The following is a 19,419-nucleotide window of genomic DNA, read 5'->3' on the forward strand; positions in this document are numbered from 1 at the left end:
AAAAAACTTGTATTTAGCCTATTATAAAATCATGTGTATTTGTGCTTGTTTCAAATAATCCACTCTCCCTAAAATATGATGTAATTACTATGCCATTACAATAATACAAAGTGAAGTACTACCACTAAATATAGAAAGTCAAAATATTTTTTTCTGAATATTACATATTAAATTAACTGATTCAAACAAAGGGTTTCACCAGCATGGCTCAAATGAAACACATGCCCTTTGTGTAAAGCTGTCAGTGATGTGATTCATTTAAAGTTGGACCCACACTCCTTACAGTTTACAGTAAACAGCTTCCATCATGGTTTTGACAACAGAGTCCACATCAACACTCTCCTATACACACCATGTCATCCAGTCCAGAGAGACATGTTATCACCTACTTAAACAAGACAACAAGCACCAACATCCTGCAGCAGTCCCGGCATCACGTGTGTCTGAGTCTCGATCCCTCACGCACACCTCTTCAGGAGTGCCTAGGAGCAGCAGGTTAGCACACCCATTCTTTCTCATCTGGCACCATGAGGAAAAGGCTGATCCAGGTTTCTGGTTTCCTGATCTCAACGCTGGGATGGCTTTTTGTACTTTGTACTATGGCAATGGATTACTGGAGGATCACCCAGATAGGTGGCCAGGGAGGTTCATTCATTATCAAGGTGGCCTGGTACTGGTCCAACCTGTGGCAGGACTGCTTCACAGACTCGACAGCAGTCACCAACTGCAGAGACTTCCCTGTGCTGTGGTCTGTCAAACGTAAGAACATTGTTCAAACATCTGACTTTCTGGTATATTAATTACATTGTAGGATCTCTGCAAATTGATCACCATCCTGTTGCATTATTTCATACTCAAACATGACTTTGAATTCTTGAGAGCTTGTCACGCTTTTCTAATGGAAAGAGCAACAACAAAAACGTTTTTCAAATATATATTATTTTACAGCTATCGTCCAGGGAGTGAGAGGCCTGCTGATGTGTGGACTAACCCTTGGATTTTTTGGTGCAATATTTTGCTTTGTTGGCATGGAGTGCACTTATATTGGAGGAGGGGAAAAAAACAAGGATATGATTTTGTTCGCTGGATCCGTATTTCACTTTGTCGGTGGTAAGTACTGTCCATGGTATGTTCATTTCTCCAGGTGACTTATTTTTTTCCCATCAACATTTCCTAGTATGACTGAAACCTCTTCACACAGGTGTGTCAGACTTGGCTGCATACTGCTTATACATCAACAAAGTCGCAAGGACAACTTTCACTCAATCTTCGCCAGGAATCCTAAAGTAAGATTAATATTTCAAATAATCTGTTTGAAATTAAAAATACAAATTAACAGCTGCACATGTTAGTAACTGTACTGATGTATGCTTTCTACTATTTTCTAAGGTATGACTTAGGACCTCCCATTTTTATAGGATTGGTTGGGTCTTTTTGCATCCTCTTAGGGGCCATTCTCTATGCTGTGACTGTGTACAAAGTCCTATTCCCTAAAGCAAAGTAAGAAAACTTTTTTGAACAAGTCATTTGATCAGAATGATAGATATTCATTATATCTCTGAACAGTAAGATCCCGGCCATCGTTGTATTGCCTTCATTGAATAATGAGAACAATGAGAAATATGTTTTATTGTGTGTCTCATTATTTCAGAGTGGTGCTCGCCCATGGTGGTCCTAGAACACGGACATACATGGCCTCTCGGGCCGGAGGCAGAACCCTTTACACTGGATACTACAGACCACCCAGACAGTACAGATCCTACGGCTCAGGGATAACCAGCAGCTCTAAACTCACTAGGATCTCCCAGATAACACCTGAGAAACTGTCAGACAGAGATGCTTTTGTGTAGTGGCAATGGCTACAGTACTAGTTCCAGACAATGTGTTTGTAAATACCATTAAGATAAAGTCTATTAAGGAAATTGTGAACATTATTTTTTCCCCAGCTACATTATTTGATCTAGTCTTTTCAGGTCAATTTTCATTTGATCACTCTGTTGTAGCAGATAATTTTCCTGCACAGAAGGAAATTCTAATTCTAGTGTATTTGAGGATTTAAAAGGCTTCTAAAGTTTGTAATTTCCATGTAAAATTTTCAAATTTGCTTTATCGGAACTAAAAATGTATCAACCCCGACAAAAAAGTCAATTAATTTCAATCCACATAATAATTCACATTTCCTGTCCCTGCAGGATGATTTTCCTGCTGTTTAACTGGTCAAATTAAGATAGTATTGCTATGTAATGTATTGCTCTGCCATAGGTTTTAATTTACAAATCTGCCACATACTGTTAAGCGTATCTGTTTTCTGTCTGTATGATTGATACACCCAGAAAAGATGAGATTCTGTGAAAGTATGACATGAGAAGGATCTTTGTATGCAATTATGACATGTTTGATATTTTTATGAATATAAATACAACTTTGGATATGCAATAGAAATAATGGAGTGATTATTGCAGTTACAACTATTTCGTAAAACCTCTAGTGCAGACTGAAACCTACAAGGAAAATCATGGCAAAGCCATAACATGAACACGACCTGCGTTTTTAGGCCTATACGAAACAAACTTAATGTTGGTAGAATCCTGGATATTGTACCAATAACAAACATGGCATGCCCTCATGGGGAGAAAAGTCATCGGTCAGCATACACCTTGCCTCTTTTTCCATCAATTTGGAGAGAGGAGGTGTGATGATATACACAAAGACACACTCTCAATGCGTTGAGGGGTGGGGGTTGTGGAAGAAGGTGAGCCTTCCTTCTCCCGATAGCTCACAGTTCTTCTCAGTTTGAGTACTGAAAGGGACGGCAACAGCTCAACTGCCATTACTTGGCATTCTCCCTCTGCCTGGTGTCTGTTGCATACAGAGAGGCAGCAATCAACTACAGAACAGTAGCAATGTGCATGGAGATTGGCTGCTTAGTGCTCTGTGTGAGTGGATGGATCCTGGTCTGCTCTACAATGCCACTGAGATCTGGACCTGCTCTGAGGTAGGCAGCATCATTCTGACCACTTCAAACTACTTCTCCAATCTCTGGAAGGATTGCACTTCTGATTCAACAGGAGTGTTCAACTGCAAGGGTATCCCATCAATGTTCGCATTGAGCTGTAAGTGAACAATTCAAGTGGATGAAGGAGTATTTTTTTAAATGATAACAGCATGTCAAAATAATAAAACTGCATTAGGTTCATTGAGAGGTAAGAGGAAAATGTACTCCGGTATCTTAATGCTGGTACAACAATGGATGAGGTATTGTGCAGTAGTGAATTGAAAGGTTTGTGACTAAACCATGGTATCTTTGTTCCTCCTGGACAGGGGGCTTCCATGTGCTCCGGGCTCTGATCATCACCTCTATTATCTTGGGATTCTGAGATAGGAGGATCTTCTGCACTAAGATAGGAGGATCTGAGGTTACAAACGCAAGTGGGACTTTTGATGGATGGATTAACTATCTTGTGTCTGGTAAACATTTTATTTTTGTTGATGTTGACGTGGTTATTCTGATCATTGGGTTCCTGGGTGAACTCGAACAGTCGAGTTGTCTTGTTTCAGGGTTGTGTTCCATGACTGCATTCTCTTATTATGGAAACAAAGTAAGAGCAGAATTTCAGGATCTCAATTTCAGGGTACAAGAGTTAGTAAACATCTATCAATTCTATGTAGATCCAATACTTAAACAAGGGTTTAGATTTGTATTCAGTCATATGAAAACACGACACAGCTATTATAGTATAAAGGAGGAACATGGAGCTGTAAACAATGAAAATGCATGACACACCTTCATGGTATTTTTTAAAAATCAGATACTAATAGGTAAAGAAATCGAAGTAGGTGTTTCCATTGGATGTGGAGGCTCGAACCTACTAGTCGTTGGGGGCCTCATTTGCAGTTTCTTTGCACATAAGGAAGGGTGTCAATCAAGGTGTGTTTTATAGATTTTCTTTTTTAAATGACATGCCCTAGATTTCAAATCATGTGCCTAATTAGGATATCTCCAATCCAACCTTCACAGATCAAAGAACAAACACATGCCTGTCTACAAGTTTCCTTGATAGCTACATGGCACCTCCATCTAAACAGAGGTACCTACCAGTGTCAAGAGAACTCACAGAGGGTGGAGAGAGCATAAGACCAAGACCAGCAGTTAGACTAGGAGCAGCAGCAAGACACCCTCCAGTTTGAACATGTATGTGTTGTGACCTGCTCTTGTGGCCTGCAGTTCGACATTTGTAAAAAAAAAAACATACACAAAAAACAACAACATGAAGCTCTTTCTATGAGACTGACCAGGTGAAAGCTAAGATCCCTTATTGATGTCACTTGTTAAATCCACTTCAATCAGTGTAGATGAAGGGGAGGAGACAGGTTAAAAATGGATTTTTAAGCCTTGAGACAATTGAGATGGATTGTGTATGTGTGCCGTTCAAAGGGTGAATGGACAAGACCAAAGTGCTTTTGAACTGGCTGTGGTAGTAGGTACCAGGCACACCGGGTTGTGTGTGTCAAGAACTGCAACGCTGCTGGGTTTTTCCACACTCAACAATTTCCTGTGTGTATCAAGAACGATCCACCCCCCATAGGATACCCAGCCAACTTGACACAACTGTGGGAAGCATTGGAGTCAACATGGGCCAGCATCCCCGTGGAACGCTTTTGACAGCTTGTAGAGTCCATGCCCCGACTAATTGAGGCTGTTCTGAGGGCAGAAGGGCGTGCAACTCAATATTAAGGTGTTCCAAATGTTTTGTACACTCATAAGATATTTGTATTACATTCATTTTGCTGTGAAGCCTTAAACTCTAAATTACACTGTTAAGGTATTAATCAACGGTCAACTGTTTTTCCATTGTACGCTTTGTATTGCATCCCATGTCCTGAAATATATTTTATATGTGAATAAAAGATCCCAAACATTGATATGTTCCAATCATTCATAACACTACGTAACCTAAATCGTACTTGATTTCCATTGCACCCCGTATCAATAAGCATCATCATCAGTTTAGGCTACAGCAGAGACAAATATTTAATTGTTGGCTGAGCCTTCTATTCTTACATGCCTACAGCTAGATAAATGCTTTTTCATACTAGCCTCTGGCCCTTCACTGAATGACACGCACTTACTGCTTACTTTTGTGCTGCCGTGGCTCGACTCCGTTGAACGAACAGTGGGGGGCGGAGTTTTCCAACAAATGGCCCAATCAGAGCCACCCACGACCGGTGGACTCGCTTTATGTCTGGTTGGTTAACTGAGTAAAGTTAGCTGTCATCGAGCTAAAAATGGGACTGTCAAGTGAGAGTTTGAATTGTCGTAGGTAGTATTTTCCTTTATTTCTAAGAACTATAGACAGTTACATTATGGTTGCAATAAACCCAGTTGTGCACAAAATTTTAAGTTATGTTCCTTTTCTTCTTGTTTTGAATGACCTGCGATACCAAGGTAAGCCTTCTCTGACTATGGATTTCAACCTGTTTTATTACAGTTATGCTACCAGGTTCAGTAACCTGCCATACAGACTAACTACAACAAGTATACTAGCTAGAGTAGATAACTAGCTAGGTTGCCGGATTGAGTTTCACGGGAGATAACCGTTAGCTAGTTTGTAAGGCTAACAACAGCATGTGCTTCATGTATTCCATCATTTGTGTTGGCATTTGCGTACATACAGTACGTTTGTTTGCTAGCTAGGTACCTGGCTTGCTAACGTTACACCACGGAGTTGTATTTACATGGCAACAATGTTGCTACTTCCACAGCTGCGGTAAGTTGCTTTCAACAACGCGGGTGTATTTACATACACTAGCGTTGCTTTCAGTTGTACTGGGTTGCACAAACAGTCCGCCAGAAGTTCAAATACACTTATATTTAAACTTACTGTAACGGTGGGCGGGATTGTTGGTCATTATGAGGGGGGAATTTGATAAAAATGATCGTATTATTTAACATACTTTCCAAACGTGGGTCTGTTGTATTTCCACGTCCTCTCTGCTGACCTCATGCCAAAATCAAAGTACTGCACGTGCGCCATATGTGGACAAAAATAATTGACTTTTAGACTAATTTCCCCCTCGTAAAAACCAACCGATAATGGTCCAGACCCACGTTTGAAAAGTGTTTTAATAATACGATCCTTTAGATGTCTCAAATTCCCCCCTCATAATAACCAACCGTCCTGCCCACCGATACAGTAAAATTGAGACTGATTAGTTAACTAGGGGAGAATGACTGCCCCCTCATTGAAGCCATCCATGGTAGTTCTAGGCCGACTGCTGGCTGTACTGCAGGCATTGTTAGCAGAAAGCAGAATCCCCATTATAGTGAACGGAAAGTTGCATTCTTAGTGGGCTAGCCTGCAACATCACTTCCTGGAGTAACTCAAGTTGTGGATAGAAATTATTCCATGAGATACCTTCTCACAAATAAAACAAGACATACTTCACCAGCTATATAAATGTGAAGTATCCGCTTACCGTTTCCACTAGGAAGCCCAGTGGCCGGCAGTGGGAGGAGATGGATTTTGTCTGAGATTCTGCTGATTTTCTCATTGAAACATTTGATCCCAATACAGTTTTATGTTCTCAAAACTAAAATCTGTTGTGAACTAAGCTTTGTAGACTTTACCCGTTGCCAAAGTTTAAACAATGGTGGTGTTTAGGAGTGCAAAGGTGAATTGCTTTATTGCACACGCGCACTTGGCAGAGTGGGTGTTCCCTAACGGAAATATGCAAATACATGCTAGAACGCACCAATAGGATCTCGCTAGCTCATGCTTGGCTCTGCCCACCTCCTTGCTTGTTCTGCCCACTGACTCATTTGTTTCCAATTGAAACGACACACCGTCTCTTTGTTATAACTAAACCGACTTCATCTTCAATGCGCTATTGAGTCCTCGCATAGGAATGCAAGGTGTCACGTGATTGATGGCAGTCATTGTATTTAACATCTGGCGTCCAATGGACTGTTTTTGTGCAACCTAATACAATTGAAAACAACGCTAGTGTATGTAAATACACCCGAGTTGCTAAAAGCACCTAAGCGGTCACCATACTTTAATCATCAGTGATGTAGCTACCTCGCCACTTTGTATCAAATCACAAGGCAATGGAGACTAGCTACGAGGTGGAAATACTGTAATATGCACAAATCGTGGTTACTTACATTTTGGATGACATTCTCCTTGGTTTCAGGGGTATGTGGCAAGGATGGAAGTTTGGAGAACCATTTGGAGATGGGGAAGAAACTCCTTGCTGCTGGGCAGCTGGCTGATGCACTCTCTCATTTCCATGCTGCTATTGGTCAGTACTGAAGGGTTTACATTGTTGACAGTAAAATCAAACTGAATATTCATGTGTACTTTAAAAAGGGCTTTATGATTAACAGATTTTATAATAATATTTTATAATTTGTTTAATATGTGTGTGTATATGTTTTGTCACTGCCTTTGTTTGATCATGTTCAGATGGGGATCCAAAGAACTACATGGCCTACTACAGGAGAGCGACAGTCTACCTGGCCATGGGCAAATCTAAATCTGCTCTGCCGGATCTGAGCAAAGTCATTGAACTCAAACCAGACTTCACATCGGTGAGTCCACTGTCTACTTTTAGCAGCAGAAACATAAGAGGAAGAGTGTTTGTCTTACGGTTTCAAGGTCAGTGTATGCTTGAAATGTTTATTAACAGTAGTTTACTGTTAATGTGTTTTAAAGTATTTTTCGACGAGAGGAAGACTAACTAAAGTAAATGTGATTAAGATCTACCGCTCTTATCTCGTCTCTCACTCTTCCAACAGGCAAGACTTCAGAGAGGCAATCTACTCCTGAAGCAGGGGAGACTAGATGAAGCAGAGAGCGACTTTAAGAAAGTTGTAAGTAATGCCAACATACAGTAACCATCTCACTGGAAGTGACTTGCAGTGGTGGAAAAAGTACCCAATTGTCATACTTGAGTATATTTAAAACCAAATACTTTTTTGTTCAAGTATCAAAAATAAATGGAATTGCTAAAATGTACTTAAGTATAAACCATTTCAAATTCCTTATATTAAGCAAACCAGACGGCATAATTTTATTTTTGTTATTGATTGGCGGATAGCCAGGGGCACACTCCAACACTCAAACATTAATTACCAAATGCAGCATTTGTGTTTAGTGAGTCCTCCAGATCAAAAGCAGTAGGGATGACAAGGGATGTTCTCTTGATAAGAGTGTGAATTGGAGCCGTTTCCTGTCAAAATGTAACGAGTACTTTTGGGTGTCAGGGGAAATATTTTATTTAGGAATGAAGTAAAAGTAGTCAAATATAAACAAAGTACAGATACTACTTAAGTAGTACTTTAAAGTATTTTTACTTAGTCACCAGTGGTGTAAAGTACTTAAGGAGTAGCAGCCAGGAGATGTCAGTATTGACCAGTGGAAACAGCTCCATCTACAGTACATCCCTCAAAAACAAAAAATTCTTCAGATCAACCTAATGCACTTGCGCTAATGTAGATACTGGCTTTGTTGTTTTCCATATTCATTGGCAAATAGCCCAAGGCTAAGATTTAACAATGCCTACCTGAACAGGATTAAGGATAATGAAATACAGTTATGAAATTAGATGGCCTGGTATTTTTTATCATTTATATCAGACATATTCAATAAGCCAAATTAACATTGGAAATGTGAAGTTGTCTGTCCTACTGAACACAACGTACAAACCAAGCTTAATTGGATGTCTAGTCATCTCTTCTCTTGCCCATCGGGGATAGTTTTCAGGTGCCCATTTTTTAAGGATGAAGAGTGCAAATCACTGATAGATTTTCCATTAGTGTTACCGTTATGCCCGGAGCCTCATAACATTGCCAGAAGACATAAATGCCCTTGCAGTTCTACTTTTAATGATTTGACTCCATTAAGTGGGTAGGTATACGCAGTGGAAATGTTGAAGTAGCCTAATTCTTCTCGCAGTAGAGTTTGAATGTCGGTCACTTGTCACCTTAGGTATTGTCCTGGGTCTGCAGTCCCTTGGGCCTTTGTCATATACACATCCCCCTTCAGATACTGGGAGGGGACGCAATGAGGAACACTATGCAAAATAATGTACTTTATTACAATGTAGAATAGCAGGATTGAGTCTGTTTTTTGTTTGGCTTAAAATGATGTATTCAAGGACACTTCCCAGGTGGCTTCCCAGACACAATGCAATTTTTTTTTTTTTTTTTTTACCTTTATTTAACCAGGCAAGTCAGTTAAGAACACATTCTTATTTTCAATGACGGCCTGGGAACAGTGGGTTAACTGCCTGTTCAGGGGCAGAACGACAGATGTACCTTGTCAGCTCGGGGGTCTGAACTCGCAACCTTCCGGTTACTAGTCCAACGCTCTAACCACTAGGCTACCCTGCCACCCCAAAGTGCTGGTTTTTAAAACGCCAGTAGAAGTAGATTTTAAGAGACCGCTCAAGGTGTGGAAATTCCATAATTGAAGTCCACTATCATGCTCCTGCTATTGCGCGGCACTGAGTCATAGCTGGAGGGCAATATGCATTTGGACCTGTACAGTTTTATGTGTGCCATATTTTGGCAGTATGTTGTGGACAACTCTGGCTAGAGGTGCATGAGGCTCCTGCTGCTTCAGCAGTTTACTACACAGGCATGCTGTAACGCATCACACTTGTTCATCACTCCCCTGCTTAGGGCTGAGCTAGCAAGAAATCCTCATAGGATAGCCAAGCCTATTTGTAAAGTATGTCCCATTAACTAAGATTGCTATCATGGCGATGATGAGCACTATGCTGGTGAATAATGGGTTCAGGGATCAGGACTGTAAGTACAGGGAGGAGTGATGGGTAAAAGCTTTTAAGAATTAGCGATATTTTAAGTGTATTTGCAATAGTGGGTTCATCCTTTCAAGGAATGTTACTTTTTATTCAAGTAAATAGGCAGGTAAATAGGCTGTAGTATCTGGTGTGCTTCCTTCCCTTTTTTACTGGTTAAAAGGAATGGTTCTTTCTTCCAGCTCAATTCGAACCCTAGTGACAAAGATGAGAAGGAGGCCCAAAGTCGTCTCAAGAAATCTGATGAAATCCAGAGGTGGGTGACTCAGTCACGGGCTAACTTTGACCGCAAGGATTACATCACCGCTGCTGCCCAACTGGACCTAATTATTGAAGTGAGTGACACATCTGACTCAACTCCTAATGTTAGAGATAAAGCAAGTCTTGCTAGTACACTATGATCTGTGGCTGTTCTTCCTGAGACTAGATGTTGTCACTGTCATCACTAACATAACACCAAATCTGTTGACACAAATTGAGCTGTACTGCTTCCCTGCCAGACGTGTGTGTGGGACGTCAGCTCTAGAGAGCTGCGGGCAGAGTGCTTCATCCAGATGGGAGAGATGGGCAAGGCCATCAGTGACCTGACGGCTGCCTCCAAACTGAAGAGTGACAACACCCAGGCCTTCTACAAACTCAGCACCATCTACTACCACCTGGGTGACCACGAAATGTCCCTCAAGTAAGACTGTCCGTGAATGTGAGATTGACACACACGTTACTTTTGGACAAAGCTGCATCCCTAGATGTAATTCATTGAGAGGATACCTGACTGGTTCTTCTGGTTGTTTCCTCTCTGTCTCCAGTGAGGTTCGAGAATGTCTGAAGCTGGACCCAGACCATGAACAGTGTTTCAGCCACTACAAACAAGTCAAGAAGCTCAACAAACACATCCAGTCTGCAGAGGAGTTGATCCAGCAGCAGAGGTGTGTGTCCCTGTGTGTGTGTCCCTGTGTGTGTGTCCCTGTGTGTGTGTCCCTGTGCCCGCCGTCTCTGTGTCTTCTCTGTGTCCCTGTGTGTGTCCCTGTGTGTGCCCCTGTCCCCGCCGTCTCTGTGTCTTCTCTGTGTGTCCCTGTGCCCGCCCGTGTCCCTGTGCCCGCCATCTCTGTGTGTCTTCTCTGTGTGTCCCTGTGTGTGCCCGTGTCCCTGTGTGTGCCCGCCGTAGTCTCTGTGTGTTGTCTGTGTGTGTGTGTATTAATAATATACCCTTGGATCAGCAGAGAACACATCCATTGTAGATACTGTGTATATCCTATAAATTATTTATTTCTCCTCTCATACATATCCTCTCCCCCAATAAGCTATTAAAAGCAGACTCTCTAAATGGATCTGACAACACATTCAGTACCAGTCAAAAATTTGAAGTTTGTAAAATATTTTTTACTATTTTCTACATTGTAGAATAATAGTGAAGACATCGAAACTATGAAATAACACATATGGAATCATGTAGTAACCAAAAAAGTGTTAAGCATATCAAAATATTTTTAAAAGTAGCCACCCTTTGCCTTGATTACAGCTTTGCACACTCTTGGCATTCTCTCAACCAGATTTATGAGGAATTATTTTCCAACAGTCTTGAAGGAGTTCCCACATACGTTGAGTGCTTGTTGGCTGCTTTTCCTTCACTCTGTGCACCAACTCATTCCAAACCATCTCAATTGGGTTATTGTGGAGGTCATCTGATGCAGCACTCCATCACTCTCCTTCTTGGTCAAACAGCCCTTACACAGCCTGGATGATAGTCCCACTAAGCACAAACCAGATGGGATGGTGTATCGCAGCAGAATGCCGTGGTCGCCATGCTGGTTAAGTGTGCCTTGAATTCTAAATAAATCAGACACTGACACATTACATTACATTTAAGTCATTTAGCAGACGCTCTTATCCAGAGCGACTTACAAATTGGACACCAGCAAAGCACCATCACACCACCTCCTCCATGCTTCACAGTGGGAACCACACATGCAGAGATCATCCACTCACCTACTCTGAGTCTCACAAAGACACGGCGGTTGGAACCAAAGACAGATTTACACCTGTCTAATGTCCATTGTTCGTGTTTCTTGGCCTGAACCTCTACATGGTCACAACACAACTGATTGGCTCAAAAGCATTAAGAAGGAAAGAAATTCCACAAATTAACTGTTAACAAGGCACACCTGTTCATTGAAATGCATGCCAGGTGACTACCTCACGAAGCCAGTTGAGTGAATGCCAAGTGTGCAAAGCTGTCATGAAGGCAAAGGGTGGCTACTTTGAAGAATCTCAAATAAAAAATGTTTTGTTTTACACTTTTTGTTGGTTACTACATGATTCCATATGTTATTTCATAGCATTGATGTCTTCACTATTATTCTACAATGTAGAATAGTCAAAATTAAGAAACTCTTGCATGAGTAGGCATGTCCAAACCTTTGACTGGTACTGTAGGTCTGGGTGTGGTGATATTCTCGGCAAAGGTTGTGTAAAATTCTAGCGGCAAGACGTCACTAAGACTCTTATTTTACTCCAAACCCACGTGTAGGTATGGAGATGCAGTGAGTAAATACGAGTCCGTGATTAAGACTGAGCCAAATGTTCCCCAGTACTCGCACCATGCAAAGGAGCGCATCTGCCATTGTCTGGCACAGGTATGACTATCTGTCTAATGCAGATTTGACGGGACAATAAACGTCTACATTTCATTAGTCATTCAAAAAAACGTGTCTTTTGACTGAGTTTGGTTTTGTAGTTTGAGCATGTCCCTTCGTGTCCTTGTTCAGGAGCAGCAGGATGTAAGCAGAGCCATCACAGTGTGCAGTGAGGTCCTTCAGTCTGACCCTCAGAATGTGAATGTGTTGAAGGACAGAGCAGAGGCCTACCTACTGGATGAACAGTACGAGGAAGGTAATATCTAATTCATTTGTAATAATTGAATGGCTTTACAGTGCATAATGTACAGTGCATAATTTAGTGCATTTGGAAAGTATTGAAACCCCTGGACTTGTTCCACATTTTGTTGCATTACAGCCTTATTCGAAAATGGATGAATTTTTTTTTTTCTTCCCTCAATCTACATACAATATGTCATATTGACAAAAAACAGTTAAAAAACAACAACATTTGTGTATACATGCATACATAGTTGGAGTTTACATACACTTAGGTTGGAGTCATTTAAAACTAGTTTTTCAACTTCAAAAATGTCTTCACAAACTATGGTTTTGGCAAGTCGGTTAGGACATCTACTTTGTGCATGACACACGTAATTTTTCCAACAATTGTTTACAGATTATTTCACTATCACAATTCCAGTGGGTCAGAAGTTTACATGCACTAAGTTGACTGTGCCTTTAAACTACTTGGAAAATTCCAGGAAAGGATGTCATGGCTTTAGAAGCTTCTGCTATTTTATATCATTTGAGTCAATAGCTGTGTACCTGTGGATGTATTTCAAGGCCTACCTTCAAACTCAGTGCCTATTTGCTTGACATCATGGGAAAATCAAAAGAAATTTTTTTTGTAGACCTCTGCAAGTCTGGTTCATCCTTAGGAGCAATTTCCAAACACCTGAAGGTACCACATTCATCTGTACAAACAATAGTATGCAAGAATAAACACCATGGGACCACGCATACTGCTCAGGAAGGAGACGCGTTCTGTTTCCTAGAGATAGATGAACTTTGGTGCGAAAAGTGTAAATCAATCCCAGAACAACAGCAAAGGACCTTGTGAAGATGCTGGAGGAAACGGGTACAAAAGTCTCTATCCACAGTTAAACGAGTCCTATATTGACATAACCTGAAAGGCCGCTCAGCCACTGCTCCAAAACCGTCATTAAAAAGCCAGACTACGGTTTGCAACTGCGATTGGGGACAAAGATCTTACTTTTTGGAGAAATGTCTTCTAATGCCACAACAAAAATATAACTTTTTGGTCATAATGACCATTATGTTTGGAGGAAAAAGGGGGAGGCTTGCAAGCCGAAGAACAACATCCCACCCGTGAAGCACGTGGGTGGCAGCATCATGTTGTGGGGGTGCTTTGCTGCAGGAGGGACTGGTGCACTTCACAAAATAGATGGCTTCACGAGGAAGGAAAATTGTGGATATATTGAAGCAACATCTCAAGACATCAGTCAGGAAGTTAAAGCTTAGTTGCAAATGGGTATTCCAAATGGACAATGACCCCAAGCATACTTCCAAAGTTGTGGCAAAAAATGGCTTAAGGACAACAAAGTCAAGGATTTGGAGTGGCCATAACAAAGCCCTGACCTCAATCCCATAGAACATTTGTGGGCAGAACTGAAGAAGCGTGTGCGAGCAAGGAGGCCTACAAAACTGACTTCGTTATACCAGCTCTGTCAGGAGGAATGGTCCAAAATTCAGCCAACTTATTGTGGGAAGCTTGTAGAAGGCTACCTGAAACGTTTGTCCCAAGTGAAACAATTAAAGGCAATGCTACCAAATACTAATTGAGTGTAATGTAAACTTCTGAACCACTGGGAATATGATGAAAGAAATAAAAGCTGAAATAAATCCTTCTATTATTCTGGCATTTCAGATTCTTAAAATAAAGTGGTGATCCTAACTGACCTAAGACGGGGAATATTTACTAGGATTAAATGTCAGGAATAGTGAAACTGAGTTTAAATGTATTTGGCTACGGTGTATGTAAACTTCTGACTTCAACCTGACCTTTAATAACTATTCAGTATTCAGCCTAGAGTCTTCTTGGGTATGACGCTACAAGCTTGGCACACCTGTATTTGGGGAGTTTCTCCCATTCTTCTCGACAGATCCTCTCAGGCTCTGTCACGTTGGATGGGAGCGTCGCTGCACAACTATTTTCAGTCTCTCCAGAGATGGGGTTTATACCTGGGCTCTGGCTGGGCCACTCAAGGACATCCAGAAACCTGTCCCGAAGCCACTCCTGCGTTGTCTTTACTCTGCTTAGGGTCTTTGTCCTGTTGGAAGTTGAACCTTCACCCAAGTCTGAGCGCTTTGGAGCATGTTTTTTTTATTTTATTATCAGGGATCTCTCTGTACTTTGCTCTGTTCATCTTTCCCTCGATCCTGACTAGTCTCCCAGTCCCTGCTGCTGAAACATCCCCACAGCATGATGCTGCCACCGATACTTCACCAAAGGGATGGTGCCTGGTCTCCTCCAGACGTGACGCTTGGCGTTCAGGTCAAAGTTGAATCTCGGTTTCATCAGACCAGAGAATCTTGTTTCGAGAGTCTTTAGGTGCCTTTTGGTGAACTCCAAGCAGGCTGTCATGCGCCCTTTTACAGAGGAGTGATTTTTGTCTCACCCTGCCATCAAGGCCTGATTGGTGGAGTGCTGCAGAGATGGTTGTCCCATCTTCACATAGGAACTCAGGAGCTCTGTCAGTGATCTTCAGATTTATGGTCACCTCCCTGACCAAGGCCCTATTCCGCCTATTGCTCAGTTTTGCTGGGTGGTCAGCTCTAAGGTTGTTGGTGGTTCTAAAATTCTTCCAATTAAGAATGATGGAAGCCACTGTGTTCTTGGGGACCTTCAATGCTGCAGAATTGTTGTTGGTACCCTTCCCCAGATCTATGCCTTGACACAATCCTGTCTTGGAGCTCTACGGACAATTCCTTCAACCTCATGGCTTGGTTTTTGCTCTGACATGCACTGTCAACTGTGGGACTTGATATAGACGTGTGTGTGTCTTTCCCAATCATGTCCAATCTTTTGAATTTACCACAGGTGGACTCCAATCAAGTTGTAGAAACCTCCTCATAGATGATCAATTGAAACAGAATGAACCTGAGCTCAATTTCGAGTCTCATAGCAAAGGGTATAAATACTTGTAAGCTATTTTGTTTTTGATTTAATACATTTGCAAACATTCCTAAACCTGTTTTCGCTTCATCATTATGGGGTGTTGTGTGTCTAAGGATAAAATATATATATTTATATTTTAGAGGAAGGCTGTAACTTTACAATGTGTAAAAAGGGAAGGGGTCTGAATATTTTCCAAATGCACTGTATATAGTGCTCTTTCCAGTGTTTTTAAAGCACTTTTACATTCGTATGGGAGGAACTCACCTCTTCTCTAATTGCATCTGACTTTTTCCTGACATGGATGAGTCTGTCCATACAACATGCTGAACAGTGGAGTCTTGTCAGGTTTGCTGTTCAACATTGTCTTGGCTTCAGTTTTTTTGGAGTGGTGTTGAGGCTTTGTAGACTGAATTATTCTGAAGGATAAAACTAGAGGGCACTGTTTTACTATCGGAGTAATGTTAATCTATAGTCTGAAAAGCAATTATTTGTTAGACACATTGCTACTACAATTTAAAAAAATGTTGGGAGGAAAAATATGTACTAACTTTAAGTTTTCTGTTCAACAGTGATTTAGTCAGCTCAAAGTGATGCAATAGTATTATAAATGCAGAGGGAGCAATTTCCCCTCTGATCTGGACCCTAGTAAGCAGTAAGCAAAACCTAGAGTGATCTACAGCTCTGCTGCCTCCCAGGCTGCACAGCCACTCGTTAATCAAGCCACTAGCAATTCAGTGGTGGCAGAGCCAACACACTCACACACCCACAAACACAGGCTCAGTGGTGCCATCTGTACCGGTCCAAACGGTAGGGACCTTAACACTTTGCCAAGTCTTACCTGTGGTCTCTGGAATTGTTGCTACAGTGTAGGTGTGTACTTCCAAATCCTACTGCTACGCTAGATCAACAATTCTCACTACCAACAATTCTCATGACAAATTGTTGAAAGGCTAGTCATGGATGTAGACTTGAAATAGTAGATTTTATACAAGGGTGCTAACATTTTTAAAAGGAGGAAAGTGTGAATGGAATTGTTCCAAAACAATCGGGTGATTTAGAAAGCGCCCTCTTAGCCTCGGAGGCGTGTTTGTGTGGTGAGTGTCTATGCGGTGTATAAATAGCGTGGATGTGTGGCTGGCTGCGATGCGGCTCAGGCAGCTTCCATGTAGCCACAGGCGATCTGGGCAGTCGGAACTGCGCGCGCTACCCGCACCAGGGCTCCATCTCCTAAACACCAGCCTAGCAACCGCAGGGGATGTTGACTGGGCAGCAAAGGAGGCGTAAATTGTCATTAAGGCACTTTATCTGCTTAGGCGTGAACACCAAGAGCGGCGGGTGGGTGGTAGCATCACAGACTCGGTCATGTGGGCTTTTAAACTGTCAGGCTCCACAGTGCGCAGTAAACCGCAGCATCTCTTAAATCCACCATCTCGCCCAGCCGCCCGCCCGTCCGCCTCAGAGTACAGCTGCCTTCAACCACCACACGCCACCTTCTAGTCCACACAGGCTGCTGGAATTGATGCACACAGCACACTGAACTTAAGATGATTGGGTTTACGCCATGACGAGACAGCATATTATACAGACCTGGTTAATCACCAGAATCAGACTTCGGTACTGCAAAAATAATGGGGGTATTGTATAGACCCCCCCCCCCCCCCCAAATTGAATACACACGTATTACAGGTTATTTATGGGGGTTTACTCTCTCTGCAGCTATCAAGGACTATGAGACTGCCCGCGAGCACAGTGAGAATGACCGGCAGATCAAGGAAGGGCTTGAGAAAGCACAGCGCCTCCTCAAACAGTCCCAGAAGAGAGACTACTACAAGATCCTGGGCATTAAGAGGTGCATTACAAACTGCTATGCTGGTCGGGACTGGGGTGCTCTGCTAGTCATAGCTCATGTAGAACACTGTTGAGTAGAACAGAATTGTATTACCTCTGTTTGTCCCTGTCGCAGGACTGCCCAGAAGAAGGAGATCGTAAAGGCCTACAGGAAGCAGGCCCAGCAATGGCACCCAGACAACTTCCAGGATCCTGTGGAGAAGAAGAAGGCAGAGAAGAAGTTCATTGACATTGTTCAGGCCAAGGAAGTGCTCACGGATCCAGGTAAATGTCCAATGGGCAGAGCTTACTCCCCCCTCAGCAGCTGTTCACTATCCAGATGTCAATGAAGACCGACGCAGACAGATGTATAGGGTCAGATAACCCAGAGTTCATCATGCACCACTCTGTACAGACCCAAGTTCTCTAGTGCATTTTCAACGCAGTAGAAATGTTTATCCTTCATCTGCCAATCAATACTTTCATGACATTCTATATAAAATGTCACTTAGTATACTTCTAGGATTTATTTGGGCATATTGTATGAATCACCCTCTGTACTAGATGGTCAAACCTTCAATTTGCGCTTTAGTTGTATTGATTTAGCAGTACTCTTGTCACATTGTTTGGGAGGACTCTGTGCTGTCTACCTACCCGTTCAATTAATATCAAATGGTGTCTCCTGTCATATGGATGAAAAACTAGCCACCTGTCAAATATGCGTAGGGTTCTCAACTGCTCTCGATCTTTCAGGTTCAAAACGCTGAATGCCTCCACTCAGTCTATTGTTGCTCTGTTAACATTGCTGTGTCTGTCTGTGTGCCTGTACAGAGATGAGGCAGAAGTTTGACAATGGCGAGGACCCCATGGACCCAGAGAGCCAGCAGGGTGGACACCATCAGAACTTTCACAGTGGTTTCCAGGGCTTTAACCCCTTCAGCTCCGGACAGTTCAACTTCAAATTCAACTACCAGTGAGCCTTAGGAGAGGAGCTTCTGGGCATTCATCCAGTATGGTTGAAGCTTAACCTCTCTCTCGTTCAGGGAGAGCACAATTACCTTCATGATGACATGTCTGAGACAAGTTGAACAGATTAAAGATGTCCTTGCTGTTGAATGATGTGTTTTTGGAGCTACATTCTCTGATGCAAAACGCTGACTTTTTATTTTTAATCTTTGCAGCAACTCCCATCTTCAATTTGAGTTCTGGGTTAATTCCAAAGCGACAACACCTTTTGTGGTGTACACTGAAAATTGGTATCCATTCCTAATGTGTACATAGTACTGTATCTATTTTTATATGAATGGAGTCATTGCGAATTGTAAATAAAGATCTATTTATGCTTATAGTATCATGGCATTCCTTTTGGAATTCAGTAATGTCCCATTTTATACATTAACAGTGCCTTCAGAAAGTATTCAGACCCCTTGATTTTTTAATTTTTTATTTAAATAAATGTTTTCCCTCAATCTACACACAATACCCAATAATGACAAAGCAAAACAGGATTTTAGAAATGTTTGCTAATTTATTAAAAATAAAACACTTAAGTATTCAGCTCCTTTTGGCAGTGACTACAGCCTCAAGTATTTTTGTGTGTGATGCTACAAGCTTGGCACACCTGTATTTGGGAAGTTTCTCCTTTTACTGAGTGGCTGCCATCTGGCCACTCTACCATAAAGGCCTGATTGGTGGAGTGCTGCAGAGATGGTTGTCCTTCTGGAAGGTTCTCCCAGCTCCACATAGGAACTCTCGAGCTCTGTCAGACTGACCATTGGGTGCTTGGTCACCTCAATAACCAAGGCCCCTCTTCCCCCGGTTGCTCAGTTTGGGCAGGTGGCCAACTCTAAGTCTTGGTTGTTCCAAACTTCTTCCTTTTAAGAATGATGGAGGCCACCAATGCTGCAAAACTTTTTTGGTACCCTTCCCCACATCTGTGCCTCGGACGGAATCCTTTCTCAGAGCTCTGCA

The 19,419-nt window shown here is 42.0% G+C and overlaps 2 protein-coding genes and 1 long non-coding RNA gene across 3 annotated transcripts; all 3 read left to right on the forward strand.

The window, feature by feature from the left end:
• The first annotated feature begins 527 nt into the window (after nucleotides 1-527).
• cldn10l2 (claudin 10-like 2) lies at nucleotides 528-2,465 on the forward strand. The gene is made up of 5 exons (XM_064944650.1): nucleotides 528-759; nucleotides 949-1,110; nucleotides 1,202-1,286; nucleotides 1,390-1,500; nucleotides 1,652-2,465. Exons 1-5 carry the CDS (start codon nucleotides 528-530, stop codon nucleotides 1,848-1,850), a joined length of 789 nt encoding a protein of 262 aa, XP_064800722.1. The 3' UTR covers nucleotides 1,851-2,465.
• A 228-nt stretch (nucleotides 2,466-2,693) lies between these two features.
• On the forward strand, nucleotides 2,694-4,921 carry LOC135519433 (uncharacterized). The gene is made up of 3 exons (XR_010452292.1): nucleotides 2,694-3,113; nucleotides 3,322-3,468; nucleotides 4,019-4,921. It is a non-coding gene; the product is annotated as an uncharacterized LOC135519433 (long non-coding RNA).
• Nucleotides 4,922-5,247: 326 nt separating this feature from the next.
• On the forward strand, nucleotides 5,248-18,799 carry dnajc3a (DnaJ (Hsp40) homolog, subfamily C, member 3a). Its single transcript, XM_064944649.1, has 12 exons — nucleotides 5,248-5,446; nucleotides 7,195-7,302; nucleotides 7,467-7,591; nucleotides 7,799-7,873; nucleotides 10,008-10,160; nucleotides 10,326-10,507; nucleotides 10,632-10,751; nucleotides 12,353-12,458; nucleotides 12,591-12,714; nucleotides 17,338-17,470; nucleotides 17,585-17,733; nucleotides 18,280-18,799. Exons 1-12 carry the CDS (start codon nucleotides 5,365-5,367, stop codon nucleotides 18,423-18,425), a joined length of 1,503 nt encoding a protein of 500 aa, XP_064800721.1. The 5' UTR covers nucleotides 5,248-5,364; the 3' UTR covers nucleotides 18,426-18,799.
• Nucleotides 18,800-19,419: the final 620 nt, after the last annotated feature.

This window comes from Oncorhynchus masou, chromosome 29 (assembly GCF_036934945.1).
Source record: "Oncorhynchus masou masou isolate Uvic2021 chromosome 29, UVic_Omas_1.1, whole genome shotgun sequence".
Lineage (NCBI taxonomy): Eukaryota > Metazoa > Chordata > Actinopteri > Salmoniformes > Salmonidae > Oncorhynchus > Oncorhynchus masou.

Coding starts and splice junctions, on each gene's coding strand:
- cldn10l2 (XM_064944650.1), top strand. CDS start 528: ATGAGGAAAAGGCTGATCCAGGTTTCTGGTTTCCTGATCTCAACGCTG. Junction 1,111..1,201: donor CGTATTTCACTTTGTCGGTG/GTAAGTACTGTC, acceptor CTCTTCACACAG/GTGTGTCAGACTTGGCTGCA. Junction 1,501..1,651: donor GTCCTATTCCCTAAAGCAAA/GTAAGAAAACTT, acceptor TCATTATTTCAG/AGTGGTGCTCGCCCATGGTG.
- dnajc3a (XM_064944649.1), top strand. CDS start 5,365: ATGGTTGCAATAAACCCAGTTGTGCACAAAATTTTAAGTTATGTTCCT. Junction 7,874..10,007: donor AGAGCGACTTTAAGAAAGTT/GTAAGTAATGCC, acceptor TCTTTCTTCCAG/CTCAATTCGAACCCTAGTGA. Junction 10,752..12,352: donor GAGTTGATCCAGCAGCAGAG/GTGTGTGTCCCT, acceptor ACCCACGTGTAG/GTATGGAGATGCAGTGAGTA.